The sequence below is a fragment of the Lactuca virosa genome, chromosome 2, assembly GCF_052849685.1.
Source record: "Lactuca virosa cultivar CGN04683 chromosome 2, Lactuca_virosa_CGN04683_v6, whole genome shotgun sequence".
NCBI lineage: Eukaryota > Viridiplantae > Streptophyta > Magnoliopsida > Asterales > Asteraceae > Lactuca > Lactuca virosa.
The window spans coordinates 152339441-152351719 of record NC_136427.1 but is presented as its reverse complement, the minus strand read 5'-3'; the positions used below and the strand labels follow the sequence as shown (position 1 = coordinate 152351719).

General features: G+C 35.4%; 1 protein-coding gene and 1 pseudogene across 2 annotated transcripts; both read left to right on the top strand.

Moving 5' to 3' along the window:
• The first annotated feature begins 239 nt into the window (after positions 1–239).
• LOC145159619 (disease resistance protein RPS5-like) lies at positions 240–9000 on the top strand (annotated as a pseudogene). Its single transcript, XR_013737808.1, has 7 exons — positions 240–365; positions 1055–3481; positions 3632–4171; positions 4282–4828; positions 6575–7228; positions 7834–8592; positions 8697–9000. The product of XR_013737808.1 is annotated as a disease resistance protein RPS5-like (transcript).
• LOC145157888 (uncharacterized) lies at positions 6313–8751 on the top strand. Its single transcript, XM_079076866.1, has 4 exons — positions 6313–6330; positions 6445–6507; positions 6575–7228; positions 7834–8751. The coding sequence occupies exons 1-4, from the start codon at positions 6313–6315 to the stop codon at positions 8749–8751; spliced, it is 1653 nt and encodes a 550-aa protein (XP_078932992.1).
• Positions 9001–12279: the final 3279 nt, after the last annotated feature.

Below are 12279 nucleotides of genomic sequence, written 5' to 3'. Positions count from 1 at the left end.
TATTCGTCGGTGAAATGTGAACAGTTTCAATAGTTTAGTGGTAAATAGATAACGAAAAAAAGTTTAGTGACTAAACGTGAACAAAGTCAAAAGTTTGTTACCCTTCCAAGTCAATATCACTTAAAACTTTTTTCTGGCATTCCATTATTTTAGTGGGCGGTTTAGTACCTAGATTATGACTGTTGACTGCATTACTTCAACTCATCCAAATCCATATTATTTGCAACGCACCAACAATAATTGAGGCTTGTTCATACTTCATATATTGGCCTTCTTCTTCACAATTCGAACCACTTGTTCACATACATACTTTACAAAGCAGCAAAAACAGCAAGCATTAGCACAGGCCCATACAGTAGAGCGAGGTACGTTTTTGTTGAAAGTTTTTCTCTTTGTTTACGAATAACCTGTTTTAGCTGGTTTTTGTTTTGAATCTATCGATCCTTGACTAAATTATATGAAAAAATGTTTGCTTTGCTACTCTTTGTGGATTGTTCGTGTATGCTCAGTGCTCTAAAGATAAAATCAACTAAATGTTTAAATGAATGACAATGCCTCCTCATTTTCCTTCTTTTGAACAAATGTATCGGAGGAATAGTTTTATGAGGATGGATGCTTCCACGTAGAGATCAGCTCTAGCCCTAATAAAACCCCTAATTTTATCACTGTGGCACTCTGTTTCCAATTACTAAATCCCCTAATTAAAGCTACGATATTCTTCCTCATCTTTCACAATTTTACACGATGATGATGAGGATGTTGAAATTAACAATCAATTCCCACTCACAATCATTTCAAAGAAAACAAAGGTTAAGTTGACAAGGATGACAAACAACAAATTAAATCTGAATTTACCAACTACAAATTCTTTTCTAGCCAAACGTGTTATGTGTGAAGGAAATTTTTATAACACTAACTATCTATGGATTGTATATGATATTTGAAAAAAGATAGTTCTGCAAGTTAATAATGAAAATATCCATGGATAAATATATACCAATCAACAACTTTTAACAATTTCATCCCTTGTGTTGATTTTTTACATGGTTTGCAGGTCTTATTAACAGCTAGAATATTGGAAGATGGAGTTTGTATCCGCAATCATTGGTCCTATTGTTGAATCTTTAATTGCTCCTGTCAAGAAACAACTGGGATATCTCTTTTCCTCCACAAAGCATGTTAGGAACATGAATGCTAAAATAAAGCTACTGGATGATACAAGCCGTGATGTCAAAAATCACATGGAAACAAACAATAGAAGTAATCTGGAGATACCTGCTCATGTATCGGGGTGGTTGGAAAAAGTCGAAAAGACTAAAGAAAAAGCTCAAAGGCTAAACAGTCCAAGTACTGGGAATGGATGTTTTAACATGAAAATGAGGTATCGAGCAGGAAGGAATGCATTCAAGATCACGGAGGAGATGGAAAGTCTTATTGATGAAAATATTAAGATAATGTGGGCAAATGCTCAAAAACCTCTTGGGAAAGTGAAGTCTAATAACGCATCCACTTCTACGCCATCAGTTGGTGATGCCCAAAATCACTTTAAATCGAGAGAGAAGTCTTTTAAGGATGCACTTGAGTTCCTTCAACAAGATCACATGAGCAAAGTGATAGCCCTTTGTGGAATGGGTGGTGTGGGGAAAACCACTATGATGGAACAACTGAAAAAGACTGTAGAAGATAAGAAAATGTTTGACTGGATTGTGAAGGTGGTGATTGGGCAAAAGACTAACATGCTTTCTATTCAGCAAGCTGTAGCAGAATACATGGGCCTATCTCTAACTGAAACGAGTGTAGCAGCAAGGGCAGATCGTCTTCGTATCACATTTGGGAAAATGTCAGAAAGAAAAGAAAAGATTTTAGTGATATTAGATGATGTATGGGAGATGATTGAACTCAAAGATATTGGACTGAGTCCTTTGCCTAACGGCTTCAAGCTGTTGCTAACATCACGATATGAAAATATTTGCAAACAAATTGGAGTAGAAGTTGATCCAGATTTGAAAATCGTTAAAGTGGATGTGGTGGAGGAGCCCGAAGCACAGAATTTCTTTTGGCAAATTACAGGTGCTTTAAAACAACATGATAATGAGCTGAATAAAATAGGAACAAAGATTGTGAGAAGATGTGGGTTTTTGCCCCTTGCCATTAATCTCATTGCCAGTCGTCTTAAGTTTGAAGAAAAGGGTGCATGGAGAGATACACTTCGCCGTTTGGAGAATAAAAATCTTGATTATGTGCAAGAAAGTATCAAGATAAGCTATGACTATATAAAAGAAGAGGAGGAAAAAGCGAATTTTCTTCTGTGTGGCTTGTTTCCCGATGACTTTAATATTCCAATCGAGGAACTCACAAGATATGCATGGGGCTTACGGTTGTTAAATGGAGTTTCTACTTTGGGAGAGGCTAGAGATGGGACAGAGACGCATGTACACAGTCTCAAAAAAGCAAATTTGTTGATGGATGGCGATTACATTGGGTGTGTCAAAATGCATGATCTTGTGCTCGATTTTGTTTTAGGTAGAGTTTCTAAGTGTGACCATCCTTGGGTAATTAATCATGGTGATAATTCAAAGTGGAGTAGTGATGGAATGAGTGAAATTTGTAACAGAATTTCTATTACTTGCATGGGCATGTTTGAGTTTCCTAGAGACTTTAAATACCCAAACCTTTCACTTTTGAGACTTATGGATGGAGATAAGTCGCTTAAGTTTCCTGAAGGTTTTTATGAAAGAATGGAAAATCTTGAAGTTATATGAGGGTAGATGATAAAAAGGCAATTAGGTTCACAAACAGCAATCATGTTGAATTAGCACAACTGTCAGAGCACCTTTCTGCATTAGAAGTTGAGTTCTTTGATAACAGTGGTAAGCCCGTGAATGTGTTGTTTATGGAACTTAAAAGGTTCAAGATCTCCATGGGACGTGCTTTAGGAGATTATACGGGCTTCAAGAAGCACTCATTTGAAAACACATTGATGTTGGTCACTAGCAAAGATGAGCTGTTGGAATCTAGAATGAATGAGTTGTTTGAGGAAACTGAGGTGCTTTATTTAGAGGTGGATGGCATGAAGGATCTTGAAGAAGTTTTAGTGGAACCCAAATGTGTGCCTCAACATTTTTTTAATAATTTAAGAGTCCTTGATGTTTTCAAGTGTGCAAACTTGAAATGCCTCTTCACAGTTCCTATGGTAAGTGGTTTGATGAAGCTTGAGCGTCTCACAATTTCTGAGTGCCCTGTTCTGGATGTACTGGCATATAGTGAGAATGGTGTAATTAAGTTTCAGGAGCTAAAGTTTCTAAAATTGGATAGGCTACCAAAGTTGGTTAGTCTTTGCAATACTGTTAATGTAATTGAGCTACCAGAGCTGGTGGAGTTGATACTAGATGGCCTTCCTAATTTCACTAGCATTTATCCTGGGACTACATCTTCTATATCCAGTAACGTTTCTGAAAATCAACCATTCTTTAACAAAGAGGTACCTCTATACTAACATTTATGTTAACAGTTACATAGATTGACTAAGTAATGAAACTTTATATGGAGTATTATTTAAGGCATTCCTTAAGAAAAATATATTTGATTGGATGGTGCTATTGATGATCAAAATGTCTTTATTATTGTGCAGATGTTGATTCCTAAGTTAGAGATATTGAAAATTTTTAGTATGGATAAGCTGAAAGAGATATGGCCTTATCAATTTAGTAGTAGTGACAAAGTTAATGCCTGCATGTTGAGAGAGATTAAAGTGGCGAATTGTGATAATCTTGTGAATCTGTTTCCAACCAATCCCATGTCTTTATTGGGTCGTCTGGAAGAGCTTGGTGTTTTAGGATGTGGAAGCATTGAAGTGTTATTTAACATCGACATGAGTTGTGTTGGTGAAATTGAAGAATACAGTAGCAACTTGAGACAAATTGACGTATATGGTTTGGGGAAGCTAAGAGAGTTGTGGAGGATCAAAGGTGAAAGTAGCTCTGATATCCTCATCCGTACCTTTCAATCTGTTGAATGGATACAAATAAAATGGTGTGAGAGGTTTGTAAATGTATTCACACCGACTCTCACCAATTATGATGTGAGAACACTTATGAATGTGAGTATAGATGGTAGGAGACCTTGTGAAGAAATAAAGACAAACATTGAATCGCTTCACAAAAGCCAAGAGGTATGTGATGTCATTGGGCTTTCAATTTCTATTTCTATTTTGATGTTACAACACTTATATATTTATTTGTAGGAGATTTGTAATTATATTTGTTGTTGAGATATGTGCAGATTAATGTCATATCCTCAATTCATCCCAAACCTTTTCTTAATTTCCTTCAAGTAACTGACTGTAAAGATGTTGAAGTGGTGTTTGAGATAGAGAGTTCCAGCAGCAACACAGATTTCACAACAACTCCACATAAATATAATCATCAACCACCACTACTACTACTACTTCCCTACCTCAAGGAATTGAGGTTATTTGATATGGAGAGGATGAGTGATGTGTGGAAGTGCAATTGGAAGAAACTTGTAATTCCTCAAAACCAATCACAATCCTACTCATTCCACAACCTCACAAACATACACTTGATGTCTTGCAATAGCATAAAGTACTTATTTTCACCTCTCATGGGCAAACTTCTTCCCAACTTAAAGAAGGTGGAGATATATAGTTGTGATGGTATTGAGGAAGTTGTTTCAAATAGAGATATTAATGATGAAAATGAAGAAATAATATCTACTCACACAAACACCATATCCTCTTTCCCTCTTCTTAAAACACTCGAAACTGTGGAATCTGCCATGCCTAAAGAGTATCGATGATCAGTTCAAGGTATCATTTCTCTTAAATGGATCCTTTACATATTCAGTTATTTGTTTTATTTGTTTTTTTAATATTCTATTCTCCTTTAGCTGCTTTATATAACTCCCTAAGCTAATTCTTCTGAAGCTGGAAACACAAAATAAATAACTACATACCAATTTTTTTTTTCATAGTTTATAGTTTATAAATCATATCAAATGCATTTTTTTATCCAGTTTTAGACCGGATTGTGAGGGAGAGAAAAAAATTGATTGATAAATGTATATAAGTCATATCAACATTACTCTTGATTTTTTGTTAAGTAATATGAGAAATGGAACAAAAATGATTTTATTGATGCTTTTTTTGTTTCCTAGCTTGCAATTTTAGCTTAATAAAGTTCAGTTTGTTGTTTAAGAGATTTTTTTTTCTGACATGGAACTAAAAAATAAGAAACTTTACCTAACTATATCTAGTGTTCCAACTGAAAATATATAAATACAATATGTGGCAAAAGACTCCTGTTTAGATGTAGCACACACACATGATGGAAGACTTGGAATAAATTAATTATTAATCAGATGCTAACATTCTCCATATTAAATTTCTCTTCCTTTTGTCATTGTGTCCTAAATTAATCGTTCATGTTAGTAAAATTATTTAAAACAAGAAGAAGATGATGTAATCAATGCAAGTGCAAAAATATAAACATATTCATTGCAAACTCATTTCCTAATAATAAATTTAGGAGTAAAGTTATGTTTTCATTTTCCCACATTGAGGGGGTAATTGGTTATAGAGTCCAATGCCTTTTATTTTCTCTTCATAATTCATGGCACTATACTAATTTTGAACTGGGCCTGAGCCGTATACAGAAAAACTGAAAACCACTATAATTTAGTCATTTTTGCTGTTCAACATACTTTCCTTTATTTGCTTATTATAGCATCCTACTTTCATTTCTTCCAATTATAGCATCATACATTCATACTTTGACAAATATACCCAATTATATATATATATATATATATATATATATATATATATATATATATATCCATTTTTTCAACATAAATCCATCTTGAACTCTCTATCATCTTGTAAACCATTTGAATCCTTCAAAAGTGGGCCCACATTTTGGTCTTCTATCCTTATCCTGATTCTGCTCAGATTGATTTTGTCTTTTATCTTTTAGAAGTATGCTTCTTATGATCTTTCTACTCGTCTCATGTCCTTGATTCTATCTGCCACCACCAGAACCATATAAAAATTTCTGCTGATGTGTCACGCCAGTGGTGACCTGGAATTTGTGAAAAGTCCAATTCCATTTATTTTCTCTTCATAAATCATGGCACTCTACTTCAGCTTGTCTCATGAAAGCAACCCAAAGTCGTCACAATAGAAAATTGTCAACGTTGATTGGCTTTAGTAAAATTAATTGGACTAAACATTGACAACTTTTCCAATTATGACCACTTTAACCTGCTATAGGAGGTCAAAGTGGTCGATATAGAATGAAATTTCAAACTTGGGTAGGTTTAATGAGCTAAAACTGAAATGGAGTTGTTAAACTGCAAAAAAATGCCCGAAATATAGTGATTTTTCTGTATATTGCCCTTTTGTAGTTCAACTTACTTTAGTTATAGGAAGCACTTTTGTTTCTAACCACATTTCTAGAAACAAATATTGTGTTAGATTGTAGTGTGCATGTACATAGCAAACAGCTAAGCTTTGTTAGTTTAAATAGATCCATTGGTTTTTCATGTGTTGTTGTAGTGTTCTCAAGTCGGTGTTGCTTCTTGGTTCTTAAGCCAATACTCCAAAGAGATTATTATACGTGATTGTCATGCCTTGTCAAGAGTGTTTCCATCTTATGTAGTGGATCTATTTGAAAGTGAAAGAGTCAACAATGATGGAGTTGATAGTACTACTAATGTTGGTGATGGAAGTGATGATACTTGTAGTACTGCAATCACCATCCCAAGGTCCGCAAATATGACTTTGCTTCAATTGGCCAACCTAACGATGTTGACAATCAAAAAGTGTGAAGTTTTGGAATATATATTCACAAGTTCCACACTTGAAAGCCTCAAGCATCTCAAAGAATTGACTGTAGAAGAATGCAAGGCAATGAAAGTGATTCTGAAGGAAGATGGAGAGCACAGAGAAACATCTAAATCTATAATAGTGTTCCCACGTCTCAAGTCTCTTACACTGGGTGGCTTACCAAATATCAAGGGTTTCTTCTTGGGGATGAATGAGTTCAGATGGCCAGTATTGGAAAAGGTTAAGATTTATGGCTGCCTACAAATGATGACTTTCACATCTGGTCACTCCAAGGCTCCGAAGCTCAACTACATACATACAATATTAGGCAAACATAGTCTTGAATGTAGCCTCAACTTCCATTTGACCAATGTTACACATGAGGTATGTTGTTACTTTACTTCATCATTTAACCAGGTCAACATGTCGTTTTATGTGTATTCCGGAAGGAAACACAAAGCAAAACCAAATGAAGATACATAACCACTTCCCATTTTTTGTATCTATAAAAAGTTACGAAAAATATGCAATTTTATTTTTTTATTGTAAATTAATATTTCATCTCTAAGTTATTAAGTTGTTGATTTTGTTATGAAAGATGTTATATTCACTCATTCATCAGTTAACCACTTAATAGTTAGATGAAATAAAGACAGGCCCAATTGACCCACTAACCGTGACTAGTTTTTTCCATGTCAAGAGCTGAAAATACAATAACATAATTATATATTTTTTCCTAAGAAAATCGGATGTAAATATTTAGTATGTGAATGCAACTAGACTAAATATTTACTTTCGTTTTGACCCCCCACAAATAAAATAAATAAATAAATAATAATCGATAAAATCTAAATTGTTGATTGGAAATACATGTTGGCTCATTGAAGAATAATAGAACGTGCAATCATTTAATACGTTTGTATACTAAATGTAATTTTCTTTTATAATTGTCATGTTTGTGATGATCTATGTTTGATTTTTTTTCGTAGCATACTCAACTCCCTATGTGCTCTACTCCAGATATGATAAAGCTACTTCAATTCCCTTGGTCTTTTTCAAATTTAATTGAAGTAGATGCACATGAGTATGGTGACAAATTGTTGAAAAGCAGCATAATTTTTCCATGCAAGGAGTTGCTTAATCTGAAGAATCTTGAAAAGGTTTATATTATCAAACCCAAGTATGTTGAATCCACAATAGAGGAGGTATTTGAAGTAGTAGATGAGACAAACAAGTATGTGGTAGTTCCAAAGCTAAAGGAGGTGGCTCTGAATGGACTAGAGAAACTAAAACATATGTGGAAGAGCAATCGGTGGATAGTGTTGAACTTTCCAAACCTTACAAAGGTGTCAATTAATAACTGTCCACTTCTTGGACACGTGTTCAGTGGTTGCATGGTTGGTAGTCTATTGAAGCTCCAAGTGCTAAAAATAAGTGACTGTGAGAGTATGGATGTGATTGTGAAGCAAGTTGAAGATTCCGAAACTAGACCGATTACTGAGGTTGTGTTCCCTTGTCTAAAATCCATAACACTTGAAAAGCTTCCAAATCTCAAGGGATTTTGCTTAGGAAAGGGAGATTTTCTATGGCCATCATTAGATGCTTTGGAAATCAAAAATTGTCCAGAAATAGCGGTTTTCACAAATGGACAATCAACTACTCCGGATCTGAAGTTAATAGATACAACTTTCGGACTGTGTCATGTAATGGAAGACCCAAACACTTTTATAAAGACCAAACAACAAGAGGTATGTGGTGTCTTCTTTGGTTATTATTATTATCAGATTAATGTTTTCTCCAAGAAAAAGATTACATTACTCTCCAATTTACCACTTTTTGTAATCTCCTACAGGGATGGCAGTTTTAGAGAAACAACAAATTCACACATGCAGTTTGATGCATTTTGAAGTTAGCTATAAAGTATAAACCATAGGTAAGATTACATTGTACACTTTTTTTCTTTTGTCCTTCTCATGTACATGTTTTTCTACCTTAATTGTCTGATTGAATTGACTTGTTGTCATAGTTGCTTGCTTACTCTTTCAATCTTGGTTATTGAACTTCTAGTTTCAAGTAATCTCATGTACGATGTGTCTACTTCTTGTATTTGATTAAGCTGTGACCAACTTGGCAATAAATACGCAAGCTTTTCTCGAGTGGTTTGTTATATTCCATTATTTTAAATAGTGCATAAAATTCACGGGTTGAAGGTGCATAGAATGATAATCTATAAATGAAACTTGCATGCCAGGCAAGAAAGAAAAGAAAAAGTATCTACCTAATAGAAACCTAATTTGCTTGTACATAAAACTACCCTTAATTTAACAGATATGGTTTGTTTATATTTTATGGGCACCAAGTGTTTGATAAAATTCTTCAATGAAAACAAGCTTTTGGCTCCTCTTGTAAGATTAAGAACGTAAAAAACCAATCAAAATAACATCGGATTTATAGTGGAAAAACCCGAAATCGGAAAAAAACCACTTGAAAGAACACTATATTAATCTCTATAATTTTTAAGGGTTATAACTTATAATGGCTTGTGTTGGTGTAAAAACGAGAATGGAAGGATAATTAAAATTGTATCTAATATATCCTATATATAAGAATCAAATAAGAGTCCTAATAGAACTCTACTTGGAGAGTAAGAAATAAAAGAAAAAAAATGACAGCCTTATTGAACAAGGAAGCTATGCAGCTTACCAAACTCTCTAGCAACAGTTTTTAGAATGTGTCACCAAACAAAAAACTCCCATGCATGCTTTGATTCAGATCATATTCAACAATCTCCACCTTGAGACGAAACCAAACTTCAACAACGTAACCTGCAACCATCGGGTGAAATGAAATACATACGGTGTTCAAAAGTCAGAGTGAAATGAAAAACATACAGTGTTCAAAAGTCACTAAGGACTTAATTTGAAATACAAACCAAATATGAACAAAGTTTAAATTTGGCGGTCGGAATCGGCTTCGTCATCATGTCGACCGGGTTTTCCTTGGTGTTAATCTTTCTCACATTGACATTGTCTTGGGCAATGACATCTCTAATGTAATGGTATCATATGTCAATGTGCTTAGTTCTTTCATGGAACATCGAATCATTCGTGAGGCATAGCGCACTTTGAATGTAGCAATAAATTGTAATGCATGAGAAATCACCACGTAGCTCACCGTACAACCCTCTACACCGCGAACAAGCCCTTTGACCGCGCCATGGTCCCAAGGTCAGATCACAATGGCTTCCTTCCCACCGCGCAAACGGCCAGACCTATGTTGTGTTGTGGTCTCGTTGATGAACCACTTGAATAATTAAGAGATTAATCTGACAAGTCCAAGTCTCATACTTTCCATAAGGCATTAATGCACTCCCATGACTTATAAAAATCGTAACATTATAGACATGCTTGTACAATGCATGTCTCACAACCTTCTAGATCAAAAGTGACCAGAATCAGATCCTAACTCCAAGCATGATACCTAAAGACCATGAAAGACCAAATTCATGGATCAAAATACTTATGGGACAAGGTGGAATGATAAAGTTACTGTAACACCATGTTTCAAGTCTTATCATAATTTGAGGTCGTGACCCGAAGATCAAACCTCATAAGGCTTCAGGCTTTGGGGAAAGAGAGGTTTAGACTCATTTGGATGTGGGTAACATATATTATGTGATCCAAGAGTTCGGTTTATGCTTTGGAGTCAAAGGGTAAAATGGGAAAAGTGGTGTTTCAGACTTCTTTTATGAATTAAGGATTTTAGTTTGATGTGTTTTAAGTCAAAAGTAATTAGATAGCGTTGTAAAGCTCTACAATACCTTTCCGTGGATCTAAAGATAATTGAAAACGGAATTGGAACGAATAAATTATGACCATTAGAAGTTAGGAAGGTTTTGGGCTTAGTCTAGTACGTTGGGTGTATAGGAAGTATGGCGGGCCTACGCGATCAGAACCTAAACCCTGTTTTCATGGTTTGAGCCCTATTTAAGCTCCTTAAATTCCCCAAACCCATTCTATTCTCAGCCTTCACCTCTCCAACACCCTCCCTTGAAACCCTAACCCTAGTTTGAGCCTTGTGAGCAAAAGAAGGTGTTCTTGAGTGCTTTGGAGTGTTCTTGGTGCATCTTGGAGAAGAAGGACCTCGTTGGAGAAGTGTTGGTTGCATTGGAGCTTGTAGATCCAAACTTTGTTCACCTTGATCTTTCTTTTAGAGGTATAAAGCTTGAATCTTGATGATGTGTTTTGTTAGATCTAGCTAGTTTGGGTGTTTTGAGCTTTTGGTCACTTTAGTTCATAAAGTTTAGATCTTGAAAGTTTGTGACCTTGTTATAGATAAAGTTGGAAACTTTATCCATCTAAACATCATATTGATTCAGATCTAAAGGTTGGAGGCCTGGACTTAATGGATTAAGTTGAAAAAGATGCACCTTTGGTTCCTTTGAGAGTTAAAATACTAGATCTTGGTTGTTTGTACCATTTCAATGGATAAAGTTGGAAACTCTATCTATTATGGAGCTATTAGGAACCATAAAAATGTGATATTGGTCCTTATATCCCTTCTATGCAAGAGTTAAGGTGTCTTAATGGATAAATAAGTTAGGGTTTTATCTTTTGGACCTTTTCTATCCATGGAAAGCCATAAATGTGGAAACTTTATGACTTAAGTCGATGTTTTGAGTCTAGATCTGAGCTCTGGACAAAAGGCCTTAAAGGATAAAGTGCTTAATTGGAATATTAGAACCAGCTCGTGTACGTGGGGCATACCTGGGAGTACGCTTAGTGTACTAAGTTGAGATCGTGTACGATGGGCGTAAGTTGAGTACGCTGGGCATACTCAGCTGCCATAGACTTTGACTTTTGTTTACTTCCTTTGACCGTTGACTTTTTGACCAGTTTGACTTTTGGTCAAACATGAGTAGAATTGAACATTTGGCTAAGGAATTGTTTCGGTTTGGCTTAACGAAGCTTGGGTTGGGATGTTTTGTTGTTGAGGTAGATGTTGGGCTTCTGTTGAATAGTTCAGGTAAGTCTCCTCACTGTCCTTGTAGGTCGAAGGCACCAATGCCGACCCACTGGATTATATTGTAGGATAGTAGTGGTCTTTGTGACACTTACCGATATGCTTGTATGTGCTTGTTGTCTTTGTGACTCATGCTTATATGTTTGTATGCTTATATATGTTGATTGCTATGGACCCGGGGGTTGATACGGACCCGAAACAACTACTTGTTGTCATATGGGGTTGATACGGACATGTCACAACTATTTGCTTTCATATGGGGTTAATACGGACCTGACACAACTATTTGTTGTCATACACGGTTGATACGAACCCGACACAACTATTTGTTGTCATATGGGGTTGATACGGACCTGACACATCCACATGTTATTATATGTATATATGTTGTATGTGGTACTCTGGGGAACTCA